Here is a 15,680-nt window from a genome sequence, read left to right as displayed (position 1 = left end):
CTGGGGAACTGGCTGCATTTCCGCTGGCATTGTGGCTACATTCTACTTTTGGGGACACTGGGATAAATCTGGAATTAACCTACTGACTCCCACAGAGGAACTCCAGATTTGCACCAGTGAAACAGAGAGCAAGATTTGACCCTTCATGTAGCTGTCTCACCGCTGCAAACTGCAAGAGGGAATCCTATTCCTGTTTGCTTGTCACCTGGGACCCTGCTTAGAACCGTATTCAAATCCCATTGAAATCAACAGATGGACTCAGTGGACTTTGAACCAGGCTTTCCCTTTGGTAGTACCTGAATATGCAATCATGCTGTTGCATTTAATCATGGAAGCCCTGTACAAACACTTCACAGTAAGCAGTGTTTTCCCCTTCTAGGGACACTGTTCAGTCTGATTGACTGAGGCAATACATCTTTCTCTTCAAGAGACCATATCTGAGGGCTGCTTGTCTTGAATGCCATTGCATTTCTGTGGCTGTGTGGGGTGCGCGCGGGCTCTGAATCATCAAGTCATCGTGGTTTCCCCAATAACGCATAGCCTTGCTTCTATACCCTCGGCTTGTAAGAAACTGTTGGCAAACAGCTGGATGCTCATTCTAAATATTAACAACAGTTCGTGGGCTACATCAGCCCAGATCAAAGGCTGTTTTCCAGCACAAACACTTTTTGTATGACGAGCTAATAGATTCCGCAGACTGAAGTACATCATGTTTTTATCGTTCCTTTGACAGGCTTCTGATCCCGAGATTTTCTCTCTTTGCTTGCCTCCCTCCCCCTCCCTCCCTCCAAAAGGTGGCTTGCCTCCTGCAAGCGAGAGACAGGGCTGCCTGCAACAGGCACAGGCCACCCAGCCAGGAAGCCCAGGTTGCCAGCTTAGTTTGGGAGGGCAGGTGAGCACCTCTCGCTCTCTCCTTTGCTCTATTTTCTGGGCAAGGAGGAGCTTGAAACTGAGGTGGCGCCTGTCCTCAAATCCCCTTCAAGGCACCAGGGTGTGGGGATATATGTGCCAGGACTGCAGGCTGGGAATCCGATCAGCTGGGGCCTCTTTAAGGGGGTATCTTCAACGTCGCTTATGTCAGTTTCCATTTCAGAGTGGGGGGAAACAGAGTAGGCAAGGTGCACAGAAGGGCTTTGCCATCCTGGGGCTAAGGGGAGCTTATTGGGAACCTTAACTGGGAGAGAGGAAGAAAGGTAGCACCGCAGCATGTCCAGTGGGTGATAGATGGGGGAGGCCCTTGTGGAATACATGTGTGCAGCCGGCCTGTGGTTAATTTCTGCAGCTGATTGACATGGGGGGAGAGGGGGTGGTGGTTTACAAAATGTGGAAAAAAACTTTCCCAGTTTTTGCTGGGACGTATGGAAAACGTGGCATTTTTAAAAAATCCTGCAGCAAGAAATATCCTGGATATCTAATTCTGCTCTCCTGATGAGTACAGAGAGTACATTTTCTTTTCCTTCTCCCATAGCATCTCGAGTTGGCATGTTTCACTTGCTCTGCTGTTTCTGGTGCTGTACAGCAAGGAGGATGTTTGCTCGTTGTGCCTAGCAGCAGAATCTCTTCCATTGACATGCAGATGTATCTTGTTTGAGCCTTTATCATTGCCTGGCCTTCATAAACATTGCGGAACAATGAGAGTGAGGCTGGATTTCTCTGAACTATTGTCCAGTTTCCAGAGAATGTGATTGGACAATGGCCCAAGGCTGTGCCGTGAGAGTTTGGAGGCTCTGAGAATTCAGTGGAAGCTTTCCTTTGACAATCTGATTTCATTTTCAGCCTCCACTGTGTTCAGAGGGGCCAAATTATCAACCTAAGATGCTGCTGCTGATGGTAATAATAATAATGATTAATAGCTTTGCTTTCTTATGTCATCGGGTGGCAGGAGAGTTGCGGGGAGGGGTTCGGGGGGGGAGGGAGATACAAGCCAATTTAAAGATCTGGATTGAGGTGGAATGCCGGGAAGAGCAGAAGCCTTACCTGGAAACATGCAGCCTTTTGGAGGATTTGCTGTTGTCCTTCAACCCAAGGGGGACGCTAACGAGAATGCAATGGGCAGCAGCCTGGCCCGCTCTGGATGGGCCTGAGATCGGGACTAGCCAAACCCTCTGGGTCCTGGAGAGAAGGGGTGGGACGGCTGCATCTGCCTCAGTTTCCTCAATTCCAGAGGGGAATGTGCCTCTGAGACAGACTCCTCCGCACTCAGCGGAATTATGCCACCTTGAGCCCAGCTCTGGAATCTTCATCCATGCAGGTTTCCCCAGTGCAGCTGACGTGGCGCGTTCGCCTAAGGACGGACTCTCCAGTTGGGTGTTCTTGGCTGCCTGCTTCCATGCAGAGTTTGAATGGAGGAGCTGGCAGCAGCAGCAGCATTCTGGGATGGAGGATGTTGTACGCTGTTCTTCCCCAAACAGATGGCCCCTCGTTGGGCAAGACTGACACCATACAGTGGAGCACAGCATGGGGGGCGTAGTTATAACCAGGCCACGGGGGTTCATTTGGGAAACTGCCATTGCAAAGCGCTCCATAGAAAATGTCAAGAACAGATGAATCTCCAGCAAAATTCAGAGATGCACTGCTAATGGCACAGATAATTGTCCATAAAGAGAGCTTTAACAATTAAAAATCAAACTAAGTCCCTCCCGCAGGAGAGATGGTTCTGGTGTCAGCTGTAGAAATATACAGGGTTTTAATCACTAATTTAAAACTTGTGGAGACTCTTCAGTGGCTTCGGCTTTGGCTGGCGTGCAAAATGTGATCATTAGTAACAGCCTCGAGCCGCCGAGTCCAGATCTGCCTGAGTCCCAGGATCTGAATTTCCACTGAGTTTGGGCACGTTTAGATCTGAGCCTTGGCCCTTTATGGAAACAGGAGCAAACTACAGTCAGTGATTTGGATCTGGGTTCCAAACCCCTCCCTCCCAAATGCTGGTCCAGTTCTCTCCTGCCCCCCACAGCCGTGTTCCCCGTGGAATCACAGGGAATGCTGCTCACACCATTCAGCTCGGGGATTCCATTTGGGTCCATTTCTACAATTAATGTGTGTGTTCTACACAATCAAACCCCCAGAGCTCGAGTGAATCTGAGGATTTCATTCCTCTTTCTCCCCCAGAGAGCAGGTGGACACTCTCAAGGAGGAAGGGAGACATCCCCCACCCCCATTCCAGAGACATGCAGGGAAGTCATGGAGTGAAGTGTCCCACTCTCCCATAGCGGAGATCAGATTTGCTGGTATGTAGGGAAATCTGTCCACAGTCCTGGACAGATTTGCTGGTATGTAGGGAAATCTGTCCCTCCCACTCCTCAGTTTTCTCTCCTAGATCAGTGTATTTTGGATCACATGGATGGAGTCCGTTGACTGCTTCTCTGTGATGAATTTGAGAAGCAAAATGTATTTTTAAAATGTTATATGTATAGGGATGGGAGGGGGCCAGTCAGTGGAGAGTGGCTCGTGTTATCCTAGTGGGAGAGGCCCATTCCTGTTTAATAGAAATGAAAATAATAGTTTTCTGTAGAAATGTAAAAGGGTTATTCCAAGTACCCATGTGTTTGTACAGCACCTAGCACGCTGGGGTCCTGCTCCATGACTGGGGTTTCTAGGCGCTACAATAATAAATTACTATAGAATTGAACAGAGGATATGATCTCTTCTATAATTTTTGCCTCTGTTTCTTTGTTTTAACCATCCTTTAGAATTCCATAGCAGGGATCTAATTCTATTGGGACTTCCCCGTAAGGGCAGAAGCATTAAGAAAGGGGTTTAGTATGACCAGCCACAGCAGTCAGGAAAGAAATGCTAATTTTAGATCAAAGGGAGTTTGGCTCGCCAAGACGTAGCAATGGGCTAAAAGAGACAAAATGGGGAAAAATAAAATTCTTAAATGGAAGTAAAAAATAATCCGTCTCTTAAAAAAAAAAAAAAAAAAAAAAGAGAGAGAGAGAGAGAGTTAAAAAAGCCAACCCTTTCTAGCTGCCTTTTGGGTGCTTTGTTCTGTTCCCTTGTTAGATATCTGTGTTCTGAGCTGTTTTATCCTATTTTGTTCTGGAAAATAATTTTTGAAATGTCAAAACTTCAAGCCTCTTTTGTCAAGCTTAAACAGTCTTGTTGAACTTTGAAGGAGACCTCGGGACGAGACACATGAACTTTTGAAGCTGCCTTAGCTGGCTTGACTTTGATCAGCATTTGAGAGAGGGGGGTGGAAACCCAAACAAAACAATAGCCTCAAGTCTTTGTGGACCTTGTAGTTCTGGGAAACAGCTACGTTTGAGGCCAAAAGACATACGTAGCTTTGTGCTGAAATGCTCTGTGCCAGCCATGCTCTTTCTTTGCCTCTGCCTCTCTTTCATTCCATTTCTCACAGCCGGTGGAGCCGGGCTGCGTCAGTCACTACTTGATTTATTGGGACTCTGTGCAGACAGCTTCAGAACGGTTGCATTTTCGTTTTGTCCTTCGTTATGCAATCGGATGCCATAGCATTGATGACAGTCTGGTCCTGAGGCCTAGCATTCTACCTGCTGGGTGAATTCTATTGAATAATGTTGAGTTGCTCCGGAATAAAAGACCCTTTCTTCCTGCACGCTAGTGATGTTTGGCGTCTCTTGGACTGCAGCTGGTTAGCACTGGGAAATACCTTGATCATTTTGGTGCCAATGGCTGAGATGCTTGAGGTGAAATCCTGGCACAATTGTCGAGAATGGGAGTTCTGAAATTGACTTCGTGGGCCCAAAGTTTCAGCTCTAGACTATGAATACCTCCGCACATTTCATGCGGCTAACATGAGATGCAGCACCACTTTGGTTTGGCCCATCTGCCCCTTTGTCAACGGAGACAGAGGCGCAGACGGGCCAGATTTGATGGGCGTTGCGACCTAGTGCACAGGGTTGCAGGGCCATTCAAATTTGGCCCAGCCACCCCACTGTAGATGGAGGGGTGGCCAGACCGAACCTGAGTTGTGCTGTGACCCTGTGTGCCGAGTCACAATACCTCTCAGTTTGGGGGATCCAGAGTAAATTGCCCCCTGTCTTCCTGGCTGTGGGTGTCCCTCAATGTGGGGAATGTTCTGCTTTAACTGGGACAGCTAGAGTTGGAGGTCAAGCAGGACACTCCCTTGAAAGCTGGGACTATAGGGATGCCTGACTATGGTATCTCACTGTTCTTTAGAGTTCAGTGTTGTCAGCACTCCGGATTTTTCATAAGTGACGGGATTTCAGCCAGGGCTGGAGCCTAGACTGGTGATGACACAAGAAACTCCAACTTTCTTGCCCATCTCCTGAGGCAAAGCATCCAGCCAGAGCTGCTGCAGGAAGAGCTCTGTCCCCCTGCAGCCGACAACCTTAAGCCAGCCTCACAGAAGGAGAAGGGAGCAGAAAGGGCTCAGCAACTTTCTTTCTTCTTTTCCCTCCCATCCTGTGAGCAATGGGACAAGGTGTCTCCTCTGCTCTCCCTCCCTGCCATACCTGGCCTTGGAATAGGCAGGGAGGTAAAGAGCCCCTGGAGCTGCCCCCCAGTTCCTGCTAGAAGGGAGAGGGGGTCCCTGCTACAGCCACTAGCCGCAGGCCTGGGAGAGGGGGAGTGAAGAGCTGCAGGAGGGAAGGGGGGACTGAACTGTTGGGTTGGGGTCAGAATTAGCTTCTGGGCAGGGAACAGACAGATGTGGGGGTGAGAACTCCTGCAACAGAAACCAAAAGCACCTTGCCCAATACATGTGGGTCAGTGGGCAACACATACATACTTTTTGCAGGAGGGTGACTAAGTGTGAAGGTGATGAGGATACCTGTGAGCCTGTCTGAAAATCTGAGCTGGGGGAATTGGGACACACATAAATGGACAGGACTCCTAGTCACTGCACTATCTTGTGCATGAGCTGGTCCGTGAATGGACAGATAAATAAATATTCATATGAGTGTGTGGGTTTGTGAAAAGTTCTTGTGTTGTTTGAGAGAATCGATCCCCCAGTTTACATGGACATTGGCCTGAATTCTGAAAGTCCAGAGGGCTATCGGTGTCCCCCATTAGTGGCATGTTCGCGTGTTGTTGTGTATAGTGCTTGCATAAACTTCTTTTCTCTTTTTTACTTGCCTCTCAACAGCAAACACACAGTTTCCAGCTGGGTTTTTCAAAGGAGCCTGAAATCCTATGGTTATTGGATACCTAGCTCCACTTTCAACCTGCTCCCCATCCACCATCCCCCAAGACATGTCTCTATGCTTCTATACCTTTGAATAGTCTTGTTGTTTTGCTTCTTGGTTAGTTTGTTGCTCTTAGTTTATTGCCTATTCATTGTGTTTCTATTAATTTGGGGTTGGCTGCATTTTAAATCCGGGTAGAGAGCTTTGGTGAAAGTGTAATGTGCTGGTCCATGTCGTTGCTCAGTCCTTTAGGGCAGGGGGAATTGTCCCTACAGGTGCACTCATGAATTATCCCCATGTGGGTCCCAAAGCTGCCCTTCCCACCAGCTTAAATAAAATGAAAATAAGGAGCAAGATTTTTTTAATATACATATTGCATATATGAATATATAAAGTGTGTATCTGTATATTGTATAAATGTCCAATATGCAAATATAGGCACCTAAATAAGTGGCCAGCTTTTCCTAGCTACTAACCTCTTGGCAGCTCCCATTGAAATCAGCTGGAACTGCTGTGAGCTCAGCACTTGTTTCTCATGGGGTTTTCCCAGGCCACTCATTTAAGCACCTGCATTGAGACTCCTGCTTTATAAATCTTCGGTTGGTGCGGCAGGAGGAAGGTGATTGAGAGGTTTCTTTCTCACTAGGCCTTGACAATCCTCATTTACATGGCAGTTAACTTCTAATTTTCCAACGGATGCATGTGCGCCGATTCTTGTCCTGATGGGGTTTCTTAATCGCTTGGCTTCCATTGGTGCTAATGGGAGACAGGAGACGAAAACCTCACACACTGTTTTCAGAAATTAAAGACTGAATCCTTTATTAATTCTTGTGAGTCTTCCGTGCTGCAAAGGGATAAACCCAGTTTCTGGAGAGGCTCCCACTCTGGGGAGTCACTTTGGAAGGCTCTGAATCCTCAAAAAATCTAGTGCATTCTTTGCCCTCTATTTTAAAGGTTATATTGAGACCTGGAATTCTAAAGGAATGAAACAAATTAGTTCCAGGCCTCTCTTATAGTCCACAAAGTACATTTGTTTCCACCATTCTTCTCTGAAGGTGTCTTCTCCCAGTGGCCTCCATGCCCTGCTTTTAGTGGCTTCTACCTGTTACTTCACAAAATGCTACGTGTAATGGCCAGGGTTCCTTGGCTCACCTCTGATCTATGCAGCACTATTACAGATGCAGTCTTCTAATCAATGTAATTGAAGATCAGAGTTAATGAGGACCTCTGCGTCTGTGAAATCCCCCTAGTGATGCTGGGCTTCAGATGTTAGATAAGGAAATGATTGGGCTGAACTGAAAATCTATTTGGCTAATTAGAAGATGCATATTCCCACAAGCTGGGGGGTGGGGTGTGTGTGTGGGGGGGAAGAATACATTTCACAAATAAAGAAACATCAGATTTCTTAAGAAAAGGGTTTTGGCAGGGATTTACTTCTCAATCACTGACCTCTGGAGGAAGGGAGTTTCAGGAGAGAGAAGACTGCTCATACGGGGAGGTGAGAAAAACAAGGTGGGTGAGGGAACATTTTTGATTGGACCAACTTCTGTTGGTGAAAGAGACGAGTTTTCGAACTCCACAGAGCTCCTCTTCAGAGGAATTAGCATATGGGGCAGGTTCATGCCTCTTGAGCCAAGAGCAACCTGGTGGTGCGTTCTGCTGCTACTGTCTATGAACGTATATGGCCCTCATCTCCCTAGAATCTGTGGGCCTCAGAAACACCACCCTCTGAGATGGGGAAGTGTTCACCCCCTTTTACAGATCAGGAGCTGGGGAACAAATTAATCCATTTGTCCAGGGGCAGGAAGTCTGGCAGAGCCGGGTGGTGAATCCAGGTTTTCTGAGTCCTGGGCTGATGTCATGTAAGCTGGACCCCTCTTCCTCTTCAGGGTGAATTCATAAAGATGTGAGCTGAATGGCAGGTTCAGATTTGGGGGCGGGGGGCTCTCAGTACTCCTCTGTGCTCTGCTGTGGCTCTCAGGCTGTTCATTGAGCTTCTGCTGCTGCTTTGGGGCCATGGACCAGCCTGGTTCTGGTGGTGGAAAGCAGCTCTGGGGGTGCACCAAGCTATGAGAGGGCATAGGATTGGGCTGATGCGATGCAATGAAGCCCCAACACCCTGTTTGTAGATCTGAGCCATAATCCTCCACCCTGAGCTCCCGCATCCCCTGATAAAATGAATGTACTGACATTGGGGCAGATAGTTCCCTCCAGCAAGCGGGGCAGAAGGGAGAAAAACAGGGGTGGAAAGGGCCAAATAACCAATGAAAGAGGGGAGTGACATCTATGGCTCCTTCCATTCCTTAGCCCCCAGAAGACCCTTGGTGTGAATATTCCTGCATCAGGGCTCTGTGTGATTTGGGGAGTGGCTGAGGATCAAGAAGACGGAGCAAGAGATCAATCATCCATTTCTGGCAGGAATAGCTCTGGAAAACCAGGGGACGGTAACTCTAGAGTGTCACAGAGGAGGTTGCTCAGCACAATTGCATCTAATTCACTACGCATAAGATTGGCAAGAGTTTGCTTTCTGCAAATAGCACAACTGGGCCAAGAGGGAAGTGGGAAGAGCAACTTCATGGTCATATGATGATGCTCTACCCACGCTCTGTGCATACCATTTGGGATCTTGTCTGATGTGTCTGTCCTCTTCTCCTCTCACCCTCTCCAGCTATGCCGAAGTGCTTGGAGTCCTGATTACACCCAACTAACAAACTGTCCCTTTCCCTGTTTTCCCCCCGACAGGAAGCAGTTTTGTTGTGAGCGAGGGAAGCTACCTGGACATCTCTGACTGGTTAAACCCAGCCAAGCTCTCCCTTTACTATCAGATTAACGCCACCTCCCCCTGGGTGAGAGATCTCTGTGGGCAGAGGACCACCGATGCCTGTGAGCAGCTGTGTGATCCAGAGACTGGTAAGTGGAAAGCGGCAGGCAAGAGACTTGGGGAAGCGTTGGAGGTGTCTGTCTTGGTATTAAGAGTGTCTGTGCTGGGGGGTTGCAGTCCTTCATAACCTACGACTGGCTGATCTACCAGCCCTTCAGCATTGGACTGCTAGTGACTGTCCCTTCCACAAGGATGCAATTTAGCTATGATCTCTCATGCAGCTCTCCAGCACGCAATTAGAAAGGAGGGTACTGTCTTTTCTACCCTAGAAACACTCTTATCTTTTTATTATGATTTGTATTGTGTTAGTTCCTTGAGCCACTGTCATAGACCAGGACCCCACTGTGCTAGACATTGATCAGCTCTCCAGCGTGACAGTGGGCAGGATGGGGAGTTACTCTGCTGTTGAGAGTTGTTTGTCATCTGAATAGCCTTCCCCTGCACCGTCGAGACATGGCATCAGGATCACAGTCTTGTTGGAGGTGGTGCTGAAACTGCAAGCCCGTGCAATTGTGTTCAGTGCCCTAATGCTTCTCAGCGCAGCTGTGAGAAACTTGTCCCCAGAGCCTGTAATTAGCGAGGAATTGAAAAGAAACCAGCTGTACAACCAGCAAATAAAGGAAAGGAATTAAAAAGAAAATTTGTCAGCAAATAAACTCATGGCTGTGGCCAACTGAAAGCTCCTTATCAGGTCACTTTCCATTGACACCTCCTTCGCTGCCAGCACTGATAATGAGGGAGCAGGGTGCTCTGTATGGGAAGATGGCTCTGTGGCTGTGATTGGTTTTCTGATGAGGGTCCTTGGTACCCTCTGCAGGGTTTGGGGAGAGTTACCATTTCCCGGTGCCTCTCCCTGGAATGCTTTGCTGGCTGGCTGGAGGGAAGTAGCCTCGGTGCTAATAAAACTCCCTGCGTGCAGCTGAATCGAAAAAGCATGCAAATGACCTTGCCTCCCAGAAGAGAAATGGGATAACCCTTGGCTCATCGAAGGAGAAGCATCGAACCTTCCCCTCCTTCCACCTCCCTCTTGTGTAGCCAGTGCCAGGGAGAGCCACAAATCCCCAGCGGCAGGGTGGGATTGTGTTTCTGCTGGCTAGATTTGAAGAGAGGCAGTTTGTGGCTGTGAAAGCCTTTCTGAGATGCCATCAGGCCCTTGAATGCGCTTCCCCCACGGCAGCCTGCGAGGAAGAAAGGGGGTTCATTTTCAACTCTTTCAGCACTTAAGGCTGTGAAAGCTTTCTCTATGTCCTCTGTCCAAGTTCCAGCTGAGACCCTCCCCCCTGAGAAACCAGACTCTCTCCCTGCCTGAGCAGGGTTGTTTCTGGCTGACATCAAGGCTGGTGCAATTTCATAAAATCATAGAATATCAGGGTTGGAAGGGACCTCAGGAGGTCATCTAGTCCAACCCCCTGCTCAAAAGCAGGGCCAATCCCCAATTTTTGCCCCAGATCCCTAAATGGCCCCCTCGAGGATTGAACTCACTACCCTGAGGTTAGCAGGCCAATGCTCAAACCACTGAGCTACCCCTCCCCCATTTCTGTCCTTTCCATCTTTTTGCAGTGACCACAATGGGAGGCGGTGGCACCAGCTACACCAGTTGGAGAGTGACTGTATGAGGATAGTGCTAATCTGTTCCACAGCTTCATGAGGGCTGAATTTTAGGTGGGGGCTCCAGACCTTGTCTCAGCTGCTCATTCATTAGTGAAGGACACTTCTCAGTGCACTATTGTGGCTGTCAGACTGTTCATGGCAGGGCACTGGAGCAGCCCAATTCTGGATGTGGAAGAGGAGCTCTGTCAACTGGCTGAACTGGGAGCAGGGGATAGAGTTGGGATGAAGCTAAATTTATTTTGCTCTGATTTTCTTTGCTCCCATCTCAGGAAGTTGCCACCCCACACAGGTCAGGGGCCGTTGTGGCTGTGGAGATACAAACACCATCTGGGATCCGGGAGGTGCTTTGTCCTGGTTCAGATAATGGGAGAAAGGAGTCCCAAAAGCAAGGGCGGGGGTGGGTGGGGGACTTGAATTCTAAAACATCAGACACTTGAGAGTCATTTAAGGCTGGGTTGTGTTCTAAAGAGTGGGTCAAATATCTGTGTCCAGGAGTAGCTTGGAGGAGATGTGTTTTATTCCCTTCTAAGTGTTTCTCTTTCTCATGGCTTGTCTGCAAAGGGAAATTAACCAGCACACCGATAGCAGGATAATATTTCCATTATAGCTACGCTGGTCAATTTCCCTGTGTAGACAAACCCTCAGTATCACCTAGACTTCCAGGAAAAAGGGAAGAACCAGCCCAGCAAGGAGGGCTGATATGTACATAGAAGCTTTTCCTCCAAATATCTCAAAGCCCTTTGTAAACTATATAGAGAGATCATTCCAGCCGTCAGAGAAGCACTGTCGCCTCCGGGGCGGGAGGCAGCCCACTGTAACTACACCACAATTCAGAGAAGCAAGTAAAGAATTTTTCATCCGTCTGAAACTGCGGGGAGAACGTATGGAGGCAGAATGCAATTACCCAGTCAGAACAAGCCCGGCAGCTCTGCTTGCAAGCCCCATGCTGTCTGGTTTAATTCTCTCGCAGTCTCTGCGGTGTGGGACAGACTGCTGCTGGCCACATCTGTACAACGGCAGCAGCTCAGGCTTCTCTGGCTTGTGAGAGCAGCTGGTTCCTCTGGCTGGCTCCCCCCGCTCCCCGTGCCGTGCTTCACCAGAGGATGACAGAACTCAGCCAGAGGGAATGGAGCAAGGCTTGCTCTGCGCCTTTGACGTGCTGTATTCCACTTTCGCTGGCTGCCTCTGCCCTTTTGCCAAGAACGTTCCTCAGCACATCCCTCAAAAGGAGCATCCGCCCCTTACTGAGTGCAGTAAAAATCCGTGGGAAGATGGGCTGATTGGGCCCCTTTCTGATCCAAGTGTCGGCCCTCCTGGACCCTGCTGTATCACTGATCCGGCTGAGAAATAAATCAGTTAGAAGTCCCTGGCAGAGGCTTGCTGGCCATGAGCGACAGAAAGAGGATGAGCTCAGCCCTCACCTGTAATGTCTAGTCCAACCACAGGGAGCTCATGAAGGCCCAGGAATAGCTAGATCAGGAAGGGTGAGAAAGCAGATCTGGCACACAAGGTGTCTGAGTACGGGGACCTGCCATGAAGAAGTGTTCTATTCTTAAGCCTGTCCTGCTGCTCTTGACTCACCCGACTATGCCTGCGTATTGCAGCACATATGTTCTCTCTCTCTGGGGTCTTGGAAAGTGTTGGTCACAAGCACTGCATCATGTAGGCCCAGGGAGATGAGTCAAAGAGATCTCAACCTGGATATTCTTAACCTTAAGCTTAAAATCAAGGAAGGAGAGATCAAGGGCAGAAATTACAAAGCTGATCCCATCTTCCCTCCAGACCGGTTGATAAACAGGGATAGAGTGTTGCTGTTGGGAAGACGTTGGCTGCAAATTTTAAAACGGGATTAGTGATTTTGGCAGCCTAACTCTGAGACTATGTAAAGTGACCCATTTCTCAGAAAGTTCTGAACGCTCACCCTTTGAAAACCTGGAGAGTTGAGTGAGCCCCCCGAAAGTGAGACAGTCAGAACCTCTAGGCACCAGTGACAATCATGGCCAGTATGTTTGTGATATGGCTACTTGGCAAGAAAGTTCTCTGCTAGGGAAATGTTTCAGGAGGGGTGGGTGGGAGAAGAACCTGTTCATGGGTCAAGTTTATTTTATTTTTTTTAAGTGGCATTTTATCATCTTGAGGGAGAAAATCCTGGGGTCCTGCTGTGTCTGATTTCAGCCCTTTCTGGTGAGGGGTTTTATAAACTTGTTGGATCCCTAGTGATGGTTTGCTAGAGGCCTCTCCCACCTAGGCTGGATAGAGGATTGGTGGGAGGAGAGGCCCTATGGCAAGTGATGGCTGAGGTCTAGAATGGGGAAGGAGAATGACCCACGTAGCATGAGGGAGCCCCCCTTCTAGTGACAGCCCCTTGGCCTTGCGTAGCATTTCTGCTCTGAAGGTCTCAAAGTGCTTCGCAGGCATTAGTTAAGCCTCTTTCCTGCAAGGCAGCTTGGTATTGTTATCCCTGTTTTACAGGTAGGTAAACTGAGGCAGTGAGGGGGGCATGGGTTTGGCTCAAGGAGCTGCAGTGAATCATTGAGAAAGTTGGGACTGGAATCCAGAACTTCTGCTGTAACCATCCAATGAAGCCTGGGTCTGGGATAGAAGGGTAGAGCTCTGTTGTCAATCCATGGTCCCCTGGGGTGTGTCAGCCATAGGCAGGGATAGGACTCAGGCCCTTTTGCTCCAGAAGCGCAGACCTCTTCCATGTGAGCTAAAGGGGATCTCCTTTAGCTGTAGCAGTACAAGGGGCCTGTGACACATGTGAACAGGTGCATGCAGTCCATGCTGCAAAGGGCAGCAGTGCATTTACATATTAGCCTTTGCATTTCAAGTTCCTAATAGCTCTTTGGGCAGGGACTATCTTTTCTGTGTTCAGACAGCACCCGGCATGATGGGGACCTGGGCCACGACTACAGTACAAATAACACAAATTAGTCTCCTACTCACAAGCCTCAGGGTGCCCTAGGTTTTATGGGTGATGTGATTGTTACCATCAAGCTAACTTTTGGAGTGGGTGTGAGGGGGTTGACATCTCATTTTAGGGCTAATGCCATGTGATACAGCTGCCGTGGAGACCCTGGCAGGAATCCCTGTTTTTCAAAGGGATTAAGTTTAGAGTCCTTCCTTCGCCACCCCCAGTTCCCTGGATACTGTGTAGCTGTGAAGTGCTGGCTGGCATTTCATCTACCTGTAACACACCAACCTTGGTTAGGTTGATTCAGGCCCCCTTTTCTGCCAGCCAGTGCCATCCATCCTTCCATGAAATTTACATGAGTGAGAGCTGCTGCTCTGTTGGCATGGCTGGCTATAAAGATTACCAACAAGAAGGGGCAATTCATGCCGTGCTTGGGACTGGATTGCTGCCCTTTGCAAACTGAGGATAAGGAGGGATTGTACTGTGCTGTGAGTTGGAGCTGAGTCTGCCAGCTCTGTGTCTCAAAGCTTTGTGTGCGCATGACAAAGCCGCTGCTTGTACCACACACTATGATGCAGTCTCATAAAATCAGTGAGGGGCTGCCTTTTCACTAGCCTCCCTTATCAGCACCAGTTACATTTATGAGGGCATCTATTTTTTTTCCCTTCTCTGTGGCATGTGCAAATACTGATTTGTGTACGCAATTACCTGCTTTGTATGCATGCAACTAATTCACTCTTACATGTTGTGGGCACATCTTAGGAGGCCTGCTGGAAAACTGGTCCAGTTGGGCCAAATGCTGAAATGTTCAAAGTTCGTGCTGGCACTTAGCAGTGCAATGAGATAAATGAGATGGAAAACGACCTTGATTAATAGGGGCACGTGATTTTTTTGCCCTCACAAATCAGACCTCTAAATTGTATCATCTGTAGAGCTGATTGCCTCAACAAAACGGTGAACAGAATTGATTGAAGATAAAAAAAAAAGTGTAGAGACCCCTTTTAAAAATTGGCAATGGCATTGGTTTCCAGTGTCTTCCAGATGGTTTCTTTTGCCACTGTAGTCACAGATTATATGACCATCTCCAGCAAAAAGGGGACTTGCCAGCAGGAGGTTCAGGAAAGATGTTTTTAAACATATCCCATTTAACAAACAAACACACTCCCCTTTAGAGAATTTGGAGATTGCATGGTTGAGCATGTAAGTTGGGAAGTGCCCCCTCCCTTTGTGTATATTAAAACCGCCCTTTGATCCCAAGTAATGCAATTTAATATCATGCAGCTTTTCTGCAGTATCTAGTACAGTTTGTTTATTCTTGTATCCATTTGCTATTTTCATTTTCATAATGGTCCAGCATCTTTGTTGACTTAGACTTATGTATGCTGAGGTCCCTTCTCTCTAAGGTCTGTATTTTAATAACTTGGTCAGCAGCCATGTAATATCTGATTTCTTTTCATCCATCAGCACAGCTTGCTTTATGTGCAACTCAGAGCATGAGGCAATTAACTCCCATGCTGGTTTAGCTTCAGGCTTAAGCGATATAATCAAAATGCATGCACATAAAGGGGCAGAGTTAAGGTTATCTGTGCTGCCTTTGCTTTCTCATTTTCTACCATTTGCAGGTTTGACCGTGCAACCATTAATGTTGTCATAATGGAATTTTTGAGTTTGTGTAAAGAAAAAAGGATTCCATAATGTGGAGCTATTTTTGCACAGGCCCCTCTAAGCCAAACTACTTGATAAATATGATGAGATCTGCAGGAGGTAACCTTTCAGCTGTGACTCCTTAGGAGCAGTGCAGCTTTTACCCTAGATGATAAAAAGTGCCTGAGACGGGGCTCTGGCAGAACCCTACCTCCTTTGGTGTGTGCCTTCACAGCTGAATATAGGCTGGATGCAATGAGGCTTAAGCGCCTCCTTAAAGTTAAGCACATGCTTAAGTGCTTTGATGAATCAGGACCATGAAAGGTGGAGCTCAATGGGATGTAACTGGCAAATCAATGCCAGATTTCACAACACTCAAATGGGCTTCTGCTCAGGGAGGGTGCTTTCCCTGCCAAATTTCGCCCCTCTACCCCAGCTGTTTAAAGAATTGTAGCACAAAAAAAAAAAAAAAAAAGTCTAAAGAGGAAGGTGTTTTTCATTTTAA

At 48.0% G+C, this 15,680-nt stretch overlaps 1 protein-coding gene across 3 annotated transcripts in view; it reads left to right on the top strand.

Annotated features, from left to right (window-relative positions):
• Window positions 1-15,680, top strand: part of ASTN2 (astrotactin 2) — a 602,974-nt gene that overhangs the window by 233,226 nt on the left and 354,068 nt on the right. For 2 of the 3 annotated variants that reach the window (XM_073314892.1, XM_073314893.1), the window contains exon 7: window positions 8,868-9,035. In XM_073314892.1, the coding sequence (XP_073170993.1) occupies window positions 8,868-9,035 (168 nt within the window). Of the gene's footprint in view, window positions 1-8,867; window positions 9,036-15,680 lie in introns of those variants that run through there. The other variant, XM_073314894.1, reaches the window with a different exon arrangement.

The sequence above is a fragment of the Lepidochelys kempii genome, chromosome 16, assembly GCF_965140265.1.
Source record: "Lepidochelys kempii isolate rLepKem1 chromosome 16, rLepKem1.hap2, whole genome shotgun sequence".
Taxonomy (NCBI): Eukaryota; Metazoa; Chordata; order Testudines; family Cheloniidae; genus Lepidochelys; species Lepidochelys kempii.
Note: the sequence above shows the minus strand (reverse complement) of the source record. Positions and strands in the feature narration are given on the sequence as shown.